Here is a 19,114-nt window from a genome sequence, read left to right on the forward strand (position 1 = left end):
ACCCAATATGACCAGAGAGACCCGGTTATCTAAAGTGCTGGTTTAAATATGATGTCAGTAATATCGTAAGTGATCTGTAAGTATAAATTTTTTATCTATATGTTGTTTTTACATGTTTTTAAATTGAATTTTTAAAATTTGAAAATTTGAATTCTAGCACTGTATTTGACCCTTATAGGCTGCCATACACACACCACTCAAACTGAGGAGTGTTATTTGCAAAATAACCTAAATCTATAACAACTGCTGCCAAACCAGATTATTTCCAACACTCTGACTGCTCTGACATAAAGTGTGCTCCAGATGGACCTGACAGCTCAACCATTAAAGGACCTGCCTCAGTGCACACAGGAGATTTCACGATGCTCTGCTGCTTCACAATGTCTGTGCCTTCAGCAAGGTTCACTTGGCTCTTTAATGGAAAACCAGCCAACAGTCACGAAGCGGCGCGTGTCATCCAGTCGAGTCGAGGCGCTGGCAGCGAGACGTACACCGAGAAACCGAGAAACAGTGAGTCACAAGTTAACTGTCACAGGCGGAAACGGTTTAAAGAAAATGTCTCTGACATCTGATGTGTTTAAGTAAATTTAACAAAAATAATAATAATCCATTCCAAACCTTTCTCATTCAGATTTCCCAGACTGTGACGCTATTGGAATAACTACTTAACAGCTGGATGTTGCACCATTATTTCAACAAATTTGTGTTTGTTTTTAGACAGAAAAGGTCAACTTAATAATGAAACATATCCACATACTGTTGGTACATGCAAATCTGTTACATAGGCTTTAGAAACAACATTTTGCACAGATGTGTTTTGTGATATTTATGTTTTATTCGTTTAAAAGGAGTATCTTAAATGTGTCTTCCACAGTAAAACACTATTTGGTAGCAGGGCCTTACAGTGCTGTTTTCAAATTCACAGAACCTAAAAAAATACACCACTGTAACTGTGAGTACAGATTAAAGTGGCCATAAAATAGCAGGTGGAGAGCTATTTGCTTTCACATTTGATGCGTTTCCTGGAAAAACAGTGGGGGGATAAAAAACATCCACTCTGCTAGACGGGTGCTTCCTGATCACTGCTCCCTCTGCCGTATGAGCTGTGCTTTTTCTTTAAAGTGTAAAATGTATTTGTTCTGTTGTGTTGGTAAATTATCAAAACATATAAAAAGATTATGCTGTAATATTAAACAATTAAAATATTTTAGTTTGAGCTATGTGAAAGCATCATATGCAGCAAGAATACAGATTGTAGCACTTCAGTTTATTTTCCTTTCTGCTGATTCGCTGCACCTCAATAATGTAACATCTTCATGGAGGTTAGTTTCTAAGATTGTGCCAACACCTCAAAGAAGATTATAGATGAGAAGTTGAGGTTTGTGATGCCACCTGGTGAAGCGGTAGAGGCGATAATCCTGGATGCAGACGTCCTGATTCAAGGAAAATGACAGTTTTGTAGGATTTCACTGCTTTTCTTTCTTTACTGGCTGAACCTTCATGCATTTTGTATTCAAAGCATTGATGTTTTCTCTTGGTTCTGATTTTTATAGATTTCTGGTCCAGCTGACTCCAGATCAGTGCTTTACCAAATCATCCTTCTTCTGCTACTTACCTCTCAGAATTTCAAAATAAACCAAACTAATGCTAAAATCTCGCATGCAATTTATTTCAACTGCGTATTATTTCCTGAAGCTTTTTGCTACACTCTAAGCGACTCCTTATCTCAGTATTGGAGTGACATGACCATATTTTCTTACCCTAGCGTAAGAGCAAATGATGGAAAATTACCCTGAACCAGTGGTTGTCAAAGCTGTTATGAAAAGTCCTACTTGTGGGTGTAATTTAATGGATGGTTGGTACGAAATGCACCACAGGACCCAGGAGAGCGAGAGAGATTGTTTTTCTGAATCTATTGTTCAGCTTTTGAAGGAACTTTCTGTTTGGGAAGCTGTCTGGTGGAGCCCAAGTGTCTCCTGGCCGTCTTTGATCCTCCTCTGCTACGGATCACTGCATCTTCCCAAACAGGAAACCTCAAAAGCTTGAAACACTCATAAAAACCAATGGTCACCCCATGAGTCAGAGTCTGAACTGCTTTTACAACTGCAAGTTTCATCAATATGTATACAGGCACACAATCTGGTCAGTGAAAATGAATTATCAAGCCAAACCCTTGAAAAACCCATGGATATTTTAAGAAGTTATCAATAAATTAATAAGATGACGTTTTATCCCAAAGCTGTAATTCCACAAATGTAACATTTTAATGCAAATTTATTCATATTCATACAAGCACAACTGGACATTCTCCAAACTCCCTAAACTTCTTGAAACTTTACATGTTTTAGTTTTACTTAAACTCGACCTTTCTATGTTGTATTGAGTTCAAGATATGACTAGAAAACAGAAACCAGATGTCAAAGATCATAATCTATCTAAAGGAGATCCATTCTCATCTTTCATTTCAAATGTAGCCGAGTCCCTTTTACGTGAAAACCCCCTTAGGAAGAGGCACGTAACTCTTGATTGCATTTAGCCACAGGCTATTAGATGTATGTGCACAAGCAGAGTAAACATTATTTGCTCTTTGCATTAGTGAGTGGGAGGCTGGAGTTGGTTGTGTGTTGGACAATAAAAGAGCAGGAGAACCTTCAACTCTGCATTTCAAACTTTGTGGTGGACTCTGGCAATATTTTAAAAATCCATTCAAAGCATGGACAAGAGCTTCTGGGCTGCTGTGATGCTCCTGTTATCAGGTAAATTTAGTTGATTTTCTCACAGACAGAGAAATAAAATGTCTATTTTCAATTAACAGTATGGCAGAACTTGCAGGGTTATTGACGTTTTGACCGTTTTTCTTTCCTCTTGGGGTTGAAAAGCAGTGTGCTCAGGTGAGAATATTTTAAACCCAGGACCGCTGAGTGGAGCCGTAGGAGGCAGAGTGAAGTTCACCACCAGCCTCAGCCCCCCACAGAGCCCATTTCTGTCTGTCAGCTGGAGCTTTAAAGGCACGAACATCATCACTTCCACCAGCACCAACATCACAGAGCCGGGACACACCAACCGGATCTCATTAGATCGAGCCACAGGAGCGCTGGAGCTCAGGAACCTGGTGCTGGAGGACAGCGGGGAGTACACACTCACCATCATACCGGACGGGGGGCTGCAGAGAACGGGGAGGATCACCCTCAATGTGTACGGTAGGTCTTTAGACACTATGGGGGGAAATAAGGAACAAATCCATCTGAACATGAATGTTTCCTAAAGGAATAATGGTGGATGCAGGTGAAATAAAATAACCAGATGGATAAAACATCTCAGAAAACACAAAACTGGGCTTAAAAGTTTGATATTTAATGCATTTTAAAATAAAACTGAGTTTTTAAAAAAGGCAACTCTGAGAGGCAACTAAAAACCTTTAAATTCATTTTTAGAAAGAACATTTCTCACTTAATAAACCACCAAATAAAATAGTATGATTCTTAGAATATATTTAAAATGCTGCAACATATATACTCTCTGGTTATGCTTAGTGCCTGTTGAAAAATTCACAATAACTTTGCTGATCAATTAGTGGTTTATACCAAATGTGTGTTTCTCTATTTTCATTAAAATGTTCACTTTCATTTTATTTATATATTTATTTTTATATTTTTGCTTTGTTTAAAATCAGTTTAAGGAGCAGGATACATTGTAACAGGTACTAAACATATTCTAGTCATCTAATCAGCTGTAATTCACCATAAATCCTTTATTAATATCTCCCTTCAATCATTTGCGTGCTGAACAGCTTTAATTGTGCCTTTTCGCATAAATATCTTCACATATATAGACATAATAATGTTTTTATATGTGGTGGAAGAAACATTCTCAAACTGCAATAAAATGCATACTCTAACACTAATGAACTTATAAATAATGTAACATTTACTTTACAGAACAGTAAAAATCAACAATTCAGTCTGAAATTCAGACATAATCACATCTGCTATTTCTTGGCCTAATCAATTTGGTATCGCAAAGATTTATCAGGATATTTTATTGAACTCTTGTAGTTATTGTCTGAAATTTTCACCACCAGAGCTGATAACTGGAGCGAGCATCCGCAGCCCTGCAGCCGTCCTGATAGAAAACCAAAGCTCCACCAGCCTCACCTGCGAGGCCTCTGGCTCCGTCATCACCAGAGAGTGGATGAAAGATGGCCGTCCTCTTGATTTCGGGCAGAGCGTCAGCTTGTCGATGGACAACAGAACCATGTTCATACGCCCCGTCCTCAGCTCCAACAACGGCAACTACCAGTGTAGAGTCAGCAACCCAGTCAGCAGCCAGACTGCGGCTCTCCATCTCACTGTCAACTGTAAGTACTGTAAAACTCAAGATTTATTTCAGCTGTTGACCACAGGTCAGCATTTTATGGTTTTGGCCCGACGTGTAATATCTTTCTGTGCAGACGGACCGTATAACATATCAGTTATTGGGCCGTCAGCAGCGTGGCCTGGTCACAGAGTGACACTGCTGTGCACAGCAGTTTCTGTTCCTCCAGCAAACTTCAGCTGGACATTTAATGGGAATGAAACGCATGTCAACACCTCCATGTTTGTTATAGAGAAGCTAGAGGCTAAAAACATTGGCAATTACACCTGCACTGCCAGAAACATGGTGACCAGGAAGGAAAACTCTGCCGTTCTGGATCTGAGAGGTAAGATGGTCACTGAATGTCGTTTCTGCTTCATTTCGACTGAAACCTCTCCATCATACGCAGCATCCTGCACTGCCCCCTGTTGGTCATTCTCAGCTTTGGTCATCAGCGTAATTAATCTGAAGGGGTTAATGTAAGACAGCAGGTGAGTCACTCTGTTATAATTATAATTATACCATGCATTTATTAACATGGCACTTTCTTCCTGTTCAACCCTCAGATAAATGCAGCTAATAAAGAAAACCTCCAATGAAAAGTACAAAACTACAAGAAGCGTTGGATTCTGCCGAAAGCTCAGAAAGACCTGATGTGAAATGAAAAGTCTTGCACTTCTAAGTACAATCTATATTTAAATAGATATACATGTTGTTTTATGTTTTACTTTTTTATATCTGTTGTTTTTAATTATTTTACTTTGGATAGAAAAAAAACTGAAACACAGAAATTCTTTGGAAATATATACTTGCTGAAGAAATTAGCACTTTTAGTTTCTGCTAAAGACACATTGATGCACCAATTATTAATAATTAGCAGTTTAACTCTGTAAAACATTTTAAATAATTAAATTTAATGAAATACTGCCTACCCTATTCCACTCTCACGTTTGTGATTTTCTGTGGGTGTAAATATTCCAACGATCGTTACTGATGGAAAGATCATCTTAGTTTTTGCACTCCTTTTCTCTTTTTCTACTTTTTAGGTTTGTCACTAATCATCTCTTGTTTTATGTAAAAATCTGTCATAAGAAGAACAGGACAATATCCATTGAGGTCTTTCTGTTAATAGAAAAACATTGGATGTAGAGCTGCGACTCTATTATTATCTGTAATTCCTGATATTTTTTCACCTTCATCTTTACATGCTGGGATTGAGTTAAATGAAACCAGCATGGATCACTGACCTCATTGCCTATTGGACACCTGGGAGCTCCTGAACGTGGGACTCTGATTGGAGGAGATGTTTATATGTCATCTATTTGAGTAGCTTCTCTAAAAAAGATCGATATGATGAGACTGAGTTAAGGTTTGAATGAAACCACTTTCCTTCCCCATATTCTTCAGCCTGCGGTCATCCTATTTTTAACTTCCTCACTCAAACTGCTAACTGAGCTGTACTTCCTGACACACTCAGTACATATTGAGATAAAATCTGTTTAATGTTTTGCCGCCCATTTCATATTTTCCTTCTCCCTGTGCCTCATTTTAAAACTGTGTTTTTGTTGGTTACAAAGAAACTCAATACAGTTCAACATGTTCCTACCACTTGAACTTTTTCCAGTTTTATGCTGAAATTACAAACATAGGTATTTATTTAGATGGTGTCAACAAAATGATCAAAATGAGACATGATTTAAAGTTTGTATTTCTTGACAAAAATCTGATAAGTGTGTGTGTTAAATAGCAAAACGTGTACTGGTGAGATATTGTTGATATTTAATGGTTTATTTATCCATAATGGCCAGGATTCACTCATCTGTGAATTAAAAATAACACCAGCAGTTTCCATGCAGTTGTGGTTAGTAAAAGTTTTTACATATTGAGATTAATTGTACTGTAATGAGTTAATCTAAGAGGGGATTGTTTTTCGAGTAACAAATAATAAATGACCTTTAAGAAGCAACAGTTGTGACAAAAGGTGTGGAAAAACCATTAACATCTAACACTGAGAACTTCACAACCACTGAGACCACTCGGAAGTGTTAAATTTTCCAGACAATGCACGTCCAACAGTGCTGAGAACCTGATGACCAAGAAGAAAGCAAAGACAGAGCCACTGTCCAGAAAATTATATATGTAAATTAAATATTTACAGGAATCAGGAAGTCTCACCTTTCTATCACCATGTATTTCTTCATCTTTCCTGTGAAAAGGGAACAAAACAGATGTGAGATTATATCTGGGTCAAATATTAAGTAGGCCTCTGTGCTGTATAAGTGTTACGTACTGGTAAACATCTTTCCTTTAGCAATTCTGGATTCAAAACACAAAGAGCTCATAAGCAATATGCACAGCATTTCAGGAGATTTATCGAGAAAGTTTATATGAAGATCACAAGGACAGGAGTCACGTTTGACATCGGTAATGTAACGTCTTTAGAAACATAAGGCATTCAGTCTGATAGGTCCGGGACATTTTTTTTTTTATTTCTTATTGTCATTATCTTGTCAAACTTTTGAAAATCGTAAAATCATTCCTAAAACTGTCAATGCTTAGGTCAAAAGGAATTAGTATTTTTGAGCAGCGTCAGAGCACATTGATTGTATTTATAGTCTTTCTCAACAAGGGCACCGAGGCAGTGGATTAGCAGAGCTGATGTAGGAACTTCTGCTTTATGGTCGCGTTTAGCTTTTGCTCCACTTCTTGTCGGTTTTTACTGCTCCGCCTTCAAAGGGTTTTACACTTCTTACATTACTTCTGCCTCCGCTCCACGCATCAACAGTAAGTTCCTCCGAAGTTGATTTAAAAATGACAAATTTAAAACACATTTTTACTAATTGTGTTTTATGATCTCCAGTCGCCGCAATGAGAACCTGCAACATACTTCATGTTGTAAATCTAATTTTCATCACATCATTTCCAGGTGAGACACACTAAAACATTTGAAGGTGGTTTAACTTGAAAATGAAAGTACACCTGCTGCATTGAAAATGCAATTTAAGTCAACAACAAAATTGTTTTGGTTTTAACTCAGAAATTAAAGTTTGTGAAGTTGATTTAACAGCTAGAGGCAAGTTGTTTAAAAATTGTTTTTAAAGTTTATTAATCTTGAATTGTAAGTTTTAACTTAATGCTGAAATTTAAACCAAATAATTATTTCGCAATATGCAAGAAAAAAAACTGCTCTGACCTAGTTAAAAAGCCACAGTTCTCTATTATTTTTACTCACTATATCAAGTTAAAATAACTACTTATTTTACTTTAGAACAATTTAAATTCTTGTTTCAAACTGAATGAACAAAGTTTCTGATCTGATAATGAATTTTATCAAACATTACAATGAATTCTGCTCAAAAACATTTAATGTGAACAAGACATTATCCTCAAGATTTGCAAACTCAGAAGTGCATTAAAATGAACATTTGCCTTAATAAAGCAAGAGTGAGATCAATGTTTTGTATCCATCTGAGGATACAAAAACATGTTGCTAAGCACAATGAGAAGTAGTCCCCACTCCTGTCTTTTTCTTCTTTCAGTTTTTTTAAGTGCTAACCTAAAAACTGTAATTTATTCAACTCTTGAAGGTTTGACTAAATTAATAAAAAGTTAACACAACTTACTACTGTAAATTTATCTTTCTCAAATTCACATATTTAGGTTCAACATCTAAAACTCGCTAAATTTATTTGAATTATAGAGTATTCAATAAAAGACAACTACATGTGAGTAAAATGTTTCACAATGCAGAACTGAAGAGCCATAACTCTTCAGGTTGACTCCTGAAGAGTTATGGCTCAAACTAATATGGACATTTCTTAAGTTCCTTGACAGAAGTGAAACATCCGAAGTGTTTTTGTGAAGCGTTCATCTTGACTGAAAAAAGAACATTGTTTTATTTTCTGAGAAAGAAAATTTTAATTTATCAAGTGATAAAAATAACACTATAATTGTGAACTTAGAAATGCAAACTCATTCAAATTACTCAATCTCATTCAAATTACTCTCTATCCGGCTCTTCAGCATGTTAACTTTTTTTTCTTACAGATCTTCAGGCAGAAACACTCAAAGTGACTGGATATGTTGGTGAAGAGGTCATTTTGAAATGCCAGTTTGTCCCAGGGTCAAAACATTTCACCATTACTCAGGTTCATTGGGAATTTGAGTCCACAACTATTCTTGTTTTCAACCCCCAGCATGGAATGAATATAAAAGATTCTCCCCTAAAGGAAAGAATAAACCTTACAGAACAGTCGCTGAAAATTAGAGATGTGGAAATTACAGATTCAGGGAATTACACCTGCTCTGTAAATGCATTCCCCAGTGGATCACATGAAGAAACCATCAAACTTGTTGTTGTTACTGGTAAATAAGAAATCCTTTAAATCATTAGTTAGATGATAAACTATTGTAAATAAGCTTAGAGAAACTACTCAACTTCTTGATTTTATGTATTTAATTTTTGACATGATCTGAGTGCTCAACAGATCATTATTAACACCAAATAATTTTGTTTGACATTTTTTAGGTGATCCTGCCCCAGAACCAAAGCAGCAGACACAGATGTCACCAGGGATAATTCGTGCGATCATCACCTCTGCTGTGCTGCTTATAGGGATCCTGACACCTGTAGCTTATTTTACCTATGTCAGAAGGTAGGCCTGTTTTTACTGGCACTCATGTTGTGGTGGAATGACTCTGTTTAGTCTCCTACATTTTGAAAAAATTTTAAAGACTTTAGCAATAACTTAATTCCTATTAACTGAAAAATGCAACACCTTCCAGTCATCCAGTATTGACACATTTTTGTTTAAATAAACAAAACAAACATTAAAGACATAATTCATTGGTGTATCATATATTTACACTAAAATCCTCTAAAATGCCATCCTGTTTATTATTTATGTTTAGTCATTGGGAGAACCTCCCTTGATAATCTGTGATAATCAGCTGATTTTAAAAAAAAACTAAATTAATGGTTTCCAGACTCATCAGAATCAGAAACTTTTATTGTTATTGCACCGAAGGACAGCAACATTATTTTGACCCAGCTCTTTTAAAGTGAATATAAATCATGCTTTTTAAAAAATTCAATCTGAGATTTAATTAGTTATCTATTAATTTAGCTTTCCCTGGATAATAAATATGACAATCCACAGAGCCCAGTTTCTCCGAGCCCCTGATAAAAAGAACATAGAACCCATCAATCAAACAGACTCAAAATCTTTATATTTAGAATTATTTCTCAGTTAGCCTGGATGTTTTTTTTATATTAATGAGCCAATTCTCAAAATATGAAAACATAATAAATTTAGAAAAAAATGTAAGAAAAAAAAACTCTAAAGTTTCTCTTTCAAAGGTGTGGCAAACCTTATTAAAAAGCATTGTGTAATGAATCCCACAAAATATAAAATCTATTTTAAAAAAATCAGGTAGCTTTGGCAAGAAAACATGAAACAGTTTGTCCATATTTAATGCCACTGAATCTTGGTCACAGATCTCTGTTTGCTTCGACTTGTGAAACGTTATAGAAGTCTTGTCCTACTTGTAAAAATGGAGTTATAAAACGTATTAAAAGACAGGGCAACAATGTATAATTTTTTAATGTATAAAATGAAAAAAGAAAAAAACACTAAGGGGGGAAATGATCCTACTGCAATTAAAATTGTATTTATTTTGAGGTATTTTGCTGATCTATAAGTGGTTCTAAAAAGTATCTTTTAAAAAATCTACAAGATAAACTGGAATAAAACCAACTTGGTCTATTTGAATCATGCAAACTTGAAGTCAAACAATTTCAGAAATCTAATTCTTGCTCCTTACGTTCCCTCTTGTAGATATAAAGCGGCTCGCAGACTTGAAGTCCACGTAGGTGAGAGCAAACGATCTCTGAACAGCATTCAATTGCTTTATTTGGGATTTTTTCTTCACTTAAAAGAGGCTTTTATGTTTTTTAGATGCATCAAGTCATGTTGCAAGTGTGAACTACAGCGGCCCCGTGAGCTCAGGGGTAAATTTAAATTTTTAATCAAAAATTTGTCTGTTTTTTTATATAATTCTGCTGTGATTAGAGAGAAATTGTTCTGAATCAACACTTTTTTTAACGCTTGCTGTAGGAAGTGGTGTATGCGGATGCGAGGCCTAAATGAACCAGAAATTCAGGATCTTCACTGAATAAAACACCTCGAGCAGCTGCAAAGGCTGAGGAAGTTACATATGAGGGGGTCAAAGTTTAACATCAGAGGCCCAACTGAGAAACAGTTTAGTGTTTAGTGAATCTTGTACAGAACAGATTTGCTGCAACAGTACTGGTTTTATGAAAAAAAAAAAATAAATGTCTGCAGCTCTGTGGTCGTTCTGCAAACGCCTTTAGCAAACTCAATAAAACTTCCAGCTAAATGATAATATCAGCATTTCAGCATGTCTATAACTTGTGATTGCTGCTTGCATAAATGTTTTCCATTTTTCAATTGTTTTCATTTATGACGTTATTGAACCAACATTTTTTACCAAAAGACTAAGAATGTACCATTTAAAACGGCAGGGGACGTTGTGTTTGTGTGAGCTTGTGAAACAGCCTTTTCACAATTATCGTGTGTAGTTTTTGAATCATATCTAATGAAACTGTTCATATCCTTTGAGATTTTCACCTTTTTTCACTTGAAAAATCAAACTTCACACTTTGTATTGGGATTTAATGTGATGGAGCAACAAAATGTAACATAATTTTGAAGCGGAATTAAAATAATAGTGATTTTTCACCAAACAAAAACTTGTCTTTAAAACTATATTCAGCCCCTTTTACTCTTGAATAAAATCCAATAAAACAATCTTCCTCAGAAGTTTCCCAATCAGTTAATTGACCTACTTTATTTAATTATAAACTCAGCCATTCTGAGAAGGTCTAAGAGATCCACAGCTTAGTCATTGCAAATCTCAGCTGGAGCAAGAGAAGAAAGCCATTGCTAACATCCATAATATGTCCCATTTGCAGATAATTTTTTTTTAGTTTGTTTATAAAGCACTAATTTATAACAAGTCACTTCCCAAAAACCCAGGTAATTAAATCCAACTACACAAACAGGTTCCAATTCAGTGACATATATTCCAAATTAATTAGTTCCCAAACAATGGAGTCAAACTTGGTTTATTAGTGAAATTGATTAAAATATTTGCCATTTTCAGAAACCCAGCAAATTGTAATGAGTCATTGACTTGCAGCATTTACTTTTCCTGCAATGGCATGTAACAACAGTGGACAGTTGCTTGGATGATGTCGTTGACGTTACAGGACTTACTGAGCATGAATGTAGCAAGGGTAAAGAGAAAACTTCGATTTAACAGTAAGAAATCTCCAGCAGAACATGGCTCTAATTCCTAATCTTATTTTAACTGACAAATGCAGTTAAAAATAACTGCATTTGCAGCATTTACTTCTCATTTGTCAGTTATTTTAACTGCCGTTATGATCAAATGCCCGATCATAACCGACCGGGCATTTGAGAAACAGAGCACACACACAAAAAAAGAAGCTGTGATCCAGGAGTACTTTCTATGTTTAAAAGAAAAGTTAATTGCCGTAATCTAGAGAAAAAACACATCTAAGCAGATGAGGTCAGAACCAGTTTTCAAGTCTATAGGATTAAAGCTCCAGTATGTAATTTTTTTTTTTATTAGTTTTATTTTTAGATATGTTTAAACTGCCCCCCACCTTTTAACTGTGCCTCTTTGCCATTTGAAGAAATGCACCGCTCTTAGTCAAATACAAGCGAAGGGAGTTTTGAGTGCTGTCAATCAACCTTGTGTATGTGCTGTTCATTGTGTTGATGGCAGGGAAAGAGCTTATCTTACAGAAAACTAGCTATCTGCCACGGTGTCCATGCAAAGTTTCCCCACCACTTTAACTTTTTCAAATTTCAGGTTAAAGATAAAAACTTGAGTGTGTCATATTTATATCCTGTGTCACTTTAAAACACAATGGAATGAAAAAAATGATGTATGGTTCTAAGTTTTTATTCACTGACAAAAATCTGAAAAGTGTTTGTTAAAATAACAATCGTACTGGTAGGGTGTTACTGATATTTAACTGTTTTTATTATCCATAATGACCAGCACATACCCATTTGTGAATTTTAAATCACACATCAAGTTACTTTATATTGTAACAGGTGAATACCATATGACTAAGAGTTCTTTTGTTCGTTTTTTTTTAATAAATGACCTATAAGAAGCAAACGTTGTGACAAAAGGTGTGAAAAACCATTAACATCTAACATTGCAAGCTTCACAACCACTGAGACCACTCGTAAGTGTTAACCTCATCCGGACAAAGCACGTGCAACAGCACTGAGAACCTAATACCCAAGAAGAAGAAAGCAACGATGGCCAGAGATTTAACTGACCAGAAAATATGTTGTGCCTTGTGTAAATTAAACTACTTTCTACTTTTATTCATTTTTACTGTCTTCTTTTCCTTCTGTAAAAGTTTTCTCAACTTAGCCTCTGAGAGAATAGTGTCAGCTCTTTTACAATCATTAAGCCTCATCTTCCTATGAAAACAAATTTATTCACTTTCCTTCATTTGAAAATGAAACAAAAACAAAGTGAGGCCATATTCTGGTCAAAATTAAATGACACCAACTTTCAAATTTCAGGTTAAAACTAAAAACTTCAGTGTGTCATATTTAGATCCTGTGTCACTTTAAGACACAATGGAATGAAAAAATTATGATGTATGCTTCTAAGTTTTTATTTATTGGCAAACATCAGAAAAGTGTGTGTTAAAATATTCTTTGTAACAATTGTGCTAGTGAGCTATTCTTGATATTTAGCTTCTTTTTTTTTCATTAAAATACACCAGTAGTGGAGTGGGCACACATGCTGGATTTCAAACCACCATAAAGGTTATGTGTATTCCAGCAATATGTCCAGAAAGCTTACACGAAGTTCACCACAAGAGGTCAGTGTTGAGCAGGACAGAAATCATGTTTACCGTCGATAATCTTTAGAAACATGAGGCGGTCAGTCAGATAAGTTTGGGAGCGATTTTTTAAAATTTGCTTTTTATTGTTAGTATCTTGTCAGACCTTTGAAAATTGTAAAATTACTCCTGTAGCATTAATGTGCTCAGCTTTGCGGTCAAAAGTAGATACTATTTTTATCGGCGCTATCACTGATTTTATTTATGATCTCGGTCAACTGGGACTCTCTGGGGAAATGGATAGGCAGAGCTGTTGTAGGAACTTTTGCTTTATGGTCTCGTTTAGGTTTTGTTCCGCTTCCTAAAAGTTTTTGGGTTTTTTTACTGCTGTGCCTTCAAATGATTTTACATTTCTAAATTTGCTCCTGTCTCCGCTCCACGGACCGACGGTAAGTTTTTACCGAGTTGATTTAAAGGCGACAATAAAGTTAAAATAACATAATTAACTTCAGTAATTGTGTTTTATGATGTGTAGTCGCTGCAATGAGAACCTGCAACAGATTCCTTGCTGTAACTCTAATTTTCATCACATCATTTTCAGGTGAGATTCCCATTTTAAAATTCAGACACATTTTGATTTATTACATTCCTGAAGAGTTTCACACTAAAATAAACATTTCTGAAGTTCCTTGACAGAAATGAAATATCCTAAGTGTTTTTTTGAAGGCTTCATGTTTTAACAGAAAAAAATATTGTTTTATTTTCTGAGAAAGAAAATAGACTTTATCAAGTAATAAAAAAAAAAAATAACACCATAACTTTGAAATGCAAACTCATTCAAATTACTCTATCCGGCTCTTCAGCATGTTAACTTTTTTTTTCTTACAGATCTCCAGGTAGAAACACTCAAAGTGACTGGATATGTTGGTAAAGAGGTCATTTTGAAATGCCAGTTAGCCCCAGAATCAGAAAATATTACTCAGATTCAGTGGGAATTTGAGTCCACAACTATTCTTGTTTTCAACCCCGACCAAGGAATGAATATAAAAGATTCTCCCCTAAAGGAAAGAATAAATCTTACAGAACAGTCACTGAAAATTAGAAATGTGGAAATGACAGATTCAGGGAATTACACCTGCTCTGTAGCCACATTCCCAAGTGGATCACATGAAGAAATCATCAAACTTGTTGTTGATACTGGTAAGAAATCTTTCAAATCATTAATCAGATGATAAACTATTCTAAATAAGCTTAGAGAAACTACTCAACTTCTTGACTTTGTGTATTTTTGACATATGATCTGAGTGCTCATCAGATCATTATTAACACTAAATAATTTTATTTGACATCTTTTAGGCGATCCTGTCTCAGAATCAACCAACCAGACACAGATGTCTGCAGGGATACTTTGTGCGATCATCATCTCTGCTGTGCTGCTTTTGGGGATCCTGACGGCTGCAGCTTACCTTACCTATGTCAGAAGGTAGGCCTGTTTTTACTGGTACTCATGTTGTGGTGGAATGACTCTGTTTAGTTACCTACATTTATAAAATATAAAAAGTATTAAACTTGCAAAAGTGGGGAGATTGTCCTACTGCAATTAAAAGTGTGTTTATTTTGAGGCTTTTTTCTGATTATAAGTGGTGCTAAGAAGAATCAGGGTGCAGTTATTAAGCTTGTCTTAAAAAGAATTATCTACCAGATAAACTTGAATAAAACCAGTGTGGTCTATTTGAATCCTACAAACTTGAAGTAAAACAATTTTAGAAATCTAATCGTGGCTCCATATGTTCCCTCTTGTAGACATAAAGCGGCTCGCAGACTTGAAGTCCACATAGGTGAGAGCAAACGATCTCCCTTCACTCTATTTCTGAACATTCAATGTATTTTGAGATTTTTTCACTTCCTCTAATGAGGCTCATATGGTTTTTAGACACATCAAGTCGTGTAGCGAGTGTGAACAGACCATCTTATATCTACAAGGACCCGGTGAGCACAGAGGTAAATTAAAATTTTTAATCAACAGTTGTTTTTAATAATTTTGCTGTAACGACAAAGAAATGATTGTGAATCAACACTTTTTCATTCTCTTGCTGTAGGAAATGGTGTATGCGGATGTGAGGCATAAGCGGACCAGAAATTCAGGATCTTCACTGATTAAAATACCCAGAGCAGCTGCAAAGACTGAGGAAGTCACATATGCAGAGGTCAGGGTTTATCATCAGAGGCCCAATTTAGAAACAGTGTTTAGTGTTTGAATGCTGCATCGAACAGATTTGCTGCAAAAGTTCTGTTTATATGTATATATATATATATATATATATATATGTAAAATAACGTCTACCCCTGATTTCAATCATTTGCAGCTCTGTGGTCGATCTGCACATGCTATTTGCAAACTCACTCAGACTAAATGATAACATCACCACCTCAGCATGCATGCCTGTAACTTGTGGTTGCTGTTTGCCAAAATGCAGTACATTTCTATGTTGTTTTAATTTATGTATTTATTTCTTTAACATTTTTCTTAGCCAGAAAACGAAGAAGAAACTGCAGGTCATTTTTACCAAATAAAAACCTGGCTTAAAAACGATGAGCTGCCCCTTTAACTGTTGTAGCCTTGAATGAAACCCAGTGAAACCAATTTTTGTCAGAGGTTTCCCAATCAGTTAATTGACCTGGATAATTGAACCTTTATTTAATTATAGACTCAGTTATTCTGAGAAGGTCTAAGAGCTCAGTCATTAGTCCATTGACAGGATAACAAATCTGACTTTCATTGAGTTGTGAGAAGAAGAAAGCCATAAGGTGTCCAAGTTTGCAGTTTATTATATTACTTTCATTCAGTTTGTTTATAATGCGCTAACTATAACTCACTTCTCAATGAACTTTCCAAAAACTCAGCTAATTCAATCCAGTTATACACAATATGTAACTAAATTGTGCAATTCAGTTATTCCAAATTTATCCTAGTTACCAAACAATGCAGTCAAATTTGTCTTATTATTAAAATTGGTTCAAATGTTTTGTACTTCTGGAAACCTTTAGATTACTTTGGGTCATTGACCTCCAGCATTTAGTCCTCCTGAAAGGGCTTATAGCCTCAGCTGCTTTCATCGCAGTGCTGACTTAGCAACAATCCCTCTCACTGAGCATGCATGGAGCGATAGTGGAGAGAAAAACTCCTAAAGCAGAACGTGACTCAGAGTGAAAGATGATCCACCACAATAGATTGAGTATTTGAGAAAACACAGCATACACACAAAAAACACAGAAGCTGTGATCAAGAGATACGTTGTCTTCTGCTGCGTTGACACTGCAGCATGAAGTGACCCAAATCTGATTTTTTTGTGAAATTGTACTTCTTTATTTTATTTTATTTTTTTAAAGTCGTTCACACTTCCAAATATATGCGACTTGTATGTGATCTCTGTGAACTGTAAATGACCTGAAAGTGTCCTGTATGGTCAGTAAAGAGTGCAATAACGTCAGCGTTCTGTGTTTTTCCAACTGCTATGAAAAAGAAGAAGTGAAAGTAAATGTTCATTTTAATGGTGGAGCATAACTTAATCTTCATTATGGTTGTTATTTTTCTTCCTGCTTGCACATATCAGGACACAGAATAGTGACGTTTGTGGAGTATCGATTACGTTCAGGTCAGATGATGAATGCCATCTGGCTGTTCAGAACTTGGGTCACACATGATTTTATACCACATATCCAAGAAAAAAAAAAAACGTTTCGTTCAGACTGTTATGAAAAGATCAGATACAAGTCGCATTAAACAAATATTATAAAGAAAAAAATCTAATTTGGGTCGCTTCAGGCTCCTAGCCTATAAGATGTTAATGGCAGTAGCTCCCGCAGTGGTTTAAGAGAAGAAACAGCCGAACAGATTAGCTCTGAGTCAGTTTTCAAGTAGCCTTTACTGCTAATATACAGTTAGCCAGTATCTACATGTCTATGAGAGACGGGGTTAAACACTGAAAGACAAACATATGATCAAAGAAGGAGACGTTGTTGGCAGCAGCAGGTCGGCTGATGCTATCACAACTAAACACAACCCAAACTTTACCACATTGTGGGGAAGAAGGCCAAACCTGAACTTTTTGGACAACATGCAAAATGCTTCTCACAAGTAAAACTCTGACAACTATGGGGAACATTTAAATGCAACCCCCTTTACTGCGATACCACTAAATAGTGGATAGTGGAAGCTAAATACTGGAACATGTTAGAGACTGGTTCTACAAAGTATTGATTCAGCATGGTGAGATCTTAGACTGAACTAAAACAGTATATTTCATGATTAACTTGTATTTTAAGCCACTGTAGCCCTCACTGTTAAAAGTGATCAACACTTCACTGGATCTGCGGCTTATCCTCTAGGATTGCCAGCTGAGACAGAGAGCTTCAGTCTTCAAACTTGTTGCTCACCAATTTAACCAAACAAATATAAAACTGTAAGAAAGCTTCCTGCTTGAATAACAAAACTGTCTGCATGGTTGCATCACCCGCCAGGTTCTAAAGAGAAGTTGACAGCAAATTTGCAATGCAAACAAGTGTTTTCCCCAGCATGACATTGTGGCAGGAAGTTACTGTTCCTCATTTACTGTCTGTTAGCGCAGTCGGATAAGAAAACATGCAAAAAAGAAGAAAATCGTGCCATTAATGGAGAAGTCAACTTCCACACTAGAAGCTACGGTAACTGTTGGCCAAAACCAAAAGTGTTACATGAGACTTGAGGTGAGAATTACCGATCACAATTTGCACCGACATTGTTTTAAGCCAACGTGTCTGCGTTATATTTCAGTGGCGCTCCTGCTTTGTCTCAACATCAATGCTGCCTGCAGGTGTTGCAGCCTGAGGATGCCTTGTGTGAAAGAAATGTGACAGAGTTCGGTTTACAGGCCTGCAGTAGTTCTGAAGTTCTGTTCGGTGACGGTACGCTTTAACAGTCACCCTCACCTGCTCTTTACAGTCAGCACTTCCTGACAATGTGAGACTGTGGGTGTGAAACAGTGAGCGCCAACGTACGCGTGTCTGATGTCCTTCACCCAGTCCTCGCTCTGAGGTGTTGGAACGAAAATCTGTTTTGTTTTGGGTTTTTTTTCTTTTTGAAATGTTAGGTCATGTACTTCTGTTTATTCTCACCATTGTTTAGAAAGGGAAATTTGCTTCACCGGTAACTTTATTTCAGCTCTGCCTGAACGGGAACTGCACTGTAGTTCTGTAAAATCTGTAAATATATGTTAAGATTGATTTTTATTTCAAATAAATGTGCTCACTTTTGGTTCTTTTGGTTTCTGTTACCCTTAAGAGTTATGTTGTGACAGGAAGTATGGGGAAGATAAGAAGGGTGCGCTTTGAATGGAGTTCATTAGAAAAGTCTTTCCTCTCTCAGACTACTAAGACATAAAAAAGCTCATACTCAAAGTAAAAGTCACTACTGTATTTCTAAATATAAAACAAAAAGAAAATCTAAAAACCAACTCAGAAAACCTTTTAAAATTAAATCGATTATTGCAAGATGTCTCTACCTTTAGCGTATTTGATTATGAACATATATGCAAACTCAAAAGCCTCTTTTTTTAGTTAAATTTCTCGTTGATACAAACTGTGAATCAACCAATCACATGGCAGCAGCTTGATGTGCCATGTGATTAGTGCTTAGCAAATATCCAGTTAGTAGAATAAAAATGTTTTCTCGATGTCAGACTACAGATTGTAGTGATCTGGCCTGGTCAGATTAGTATTGATCTTTGCAACAACCTTCACATAAACTCACTTCGAAGCATCTGAGCATTTAAAATGCTGCAGCCCACCTGATCATGCCCATCC

The 19,114-nt window shown here is 36.0% G+C and overlaps 3 protein-coding genes and 1 pseudogene across 3 annotated transcripts; all 4 read left to right on the forward strand.

Moving 5' to 3' along the window:
• Window positions 1-2,057, forward strand: part of LOC106932381 (cell adhesion molecule CEACAM5-like) — a 31,202-nt pseudogene extending 29,145 nt beyond the window's left edge.
• Window positions 2,058-2,713: 656 nt separating this feature from the next.
• On the forward strand, window positions 2,714-4,918 carry LOC148155001 (cell adhesion molecule CEACAM2-like). The gene is made up of 5 exons (XM_088013655.1): window positions 2,714-2,756; window positions 2,880-3,200; window positions 4,082-4,357; window positions 4,451-4,699; window positions 4,763-4,918. Exons 1-5 carry the CDS (start codon window positions 2,714-2,716, stop codon window positions 4,834-4,836), a joined length of 963 nt encoding a protein of 320 aa, XP_087869781.1. The 3' UTR covers window positions 4,837-4,918.
• A 2,220-nt stretch (window positions 4,919-7,138) lies between these two features.
• On the forward strand, window positions 7,139-11,125 carry LOC106932380 (nectin-1-like). Its single transcript, XM_088014214.1, has 6 exons — window positions 7,139-7,279; window positions 8,401-8,718; window positions 8,882-9,008; window positions 10,191-10,225; window positions 10,311-10,363; window positions 10,470-11,125. The coding sequence occupies exons 1-6, from the start codon at window positions 7,222-7,224 to the stop codon at window positions 10,500-10,502; spliced, it is 624 nt and encodes a 207-aa protein (XP_087870340.1). The 5' UTR covers window positions 7,139-7,221; the 3' UTR covers window positions 10,503-11,125.
• A 2,234-nt stretch (window positions 11,126-13,359) lies between these two features.
• On the forward strand, window positions 13,360-18,566 carry LOC106932376 (uncharacterized). Its single transcript, XM_015011065.2, has 7 exons — window positions 13,360-13,722; window positions 13,809-13,874; window positions 14,162-14,473; window positions 14,630-14,756; window positions 15,077-15,111; window positions 15,207-15,274; window positions 15,373-18,566. Exons 2-7 carry the CDS (start codon window positions 13,817-13,819, stop codon window positions 15,529-15,531), a joined length of 759 nt encoding a protein of 252 aa, XP_014866551.2. The 5' UTR covers window positions 13,360-13,722; window positions 13,809-13,816; the 3' UTR covers window positions 15,532-18,566.
• The last annotated feature ends 548 nt before the right edge of the window (window positions 18,567-19,114 follow it).

This window comes from Poecilia mexicana, unplaced genomic scaffold (genome assembly GCF_051168715.1).
Source record: "Poecilia mexicana isolate PSO_F unplaced genomic scaffold, ASM5116871v1 scaffold_16, whole genome shotgun sequence".
In the NCBI taxonomy this organism is placed as follows: Eukaryota; Metazoa; Chordata; class Actinopteri; order Cyprinodontiformes; family Poeciliidae; genus Poecilia; species Poecilia mexicana.

What these genes read in the sequence shown, in the direction of transcription:
- LOC148155001 (XM_088013655.1), top strand. Translation starts at nt 2,714, where the DNA reads ATGGACAAGAGCTTCTGGGCTGCTGTGATGCTCCTGTTATCAG. An exon ending in TGTGATGCTCCTGTTATCAG is followed by an intron (nt 2,757 to 2,879) that starts GTAAATTTAGTT and finishes GGGGTTGAAAAG; the next exon opens with CAGTGTGCTCAGGTGAGAAT. An exon ending in TCTCCATCTCACTGTCAACT is followed by an intron (nt 4,358 to 4,450) that starts GTAAGTACTGTA and finishes CTTTCTGTGCAG; the next exon opens with ACGGACCGTATAACATATCA.
- LOC106932376 (XM_015011065.2), top strand. Translation starts at nt 13,817, where the DNA reads ATGAGAACCTGCAACAGATTCCTTGCTGTAACTCTAATTTTCATCACA. An exon ending in TTTCATCACATCATTTTCAG is followed by an intron (nt 13,875 to 14,161) that starts GTGAGATTCCCA and finishes TTTTTCTTACAG; the next exon opens with ATCTCCAGGTAGAAACACTC. An exon ending in CAAACTTGTTGTTGATACTG is followed by an intron (nt 14,474 to 14,629) that starts GTAAGAAATCTT and finishes GACATCTTTTAG; the next exon opens with GCGATCCTGTCTCAGAATCA.
- LOC106932380 (XM_088014214.1), top strand. Translation starts at nt 7,222, where the DNA reads ATGAGAACCTGCAACATACTTCATGTTGTAAATCTAATTTTCATCACA. An exon ending in CAGACTTGAAGTCCACGTAG is followed by an intron (nt 10,226 to 10,310) that starts GTGAGAGCAAAC and finishes TATGTTTTTTAG; the next exon opens with ATGCATCAAGTCATGTTGCA. An exon ending in GCGGCCCCGTGAGCTCAGGG is followed by an intron (nt 10,364 to 10,469) that starts GTAAATTTAAAT and finishes CGCTTGCTGTAG; the next exon opens with GAAGTGGTGTATGCGGATGC.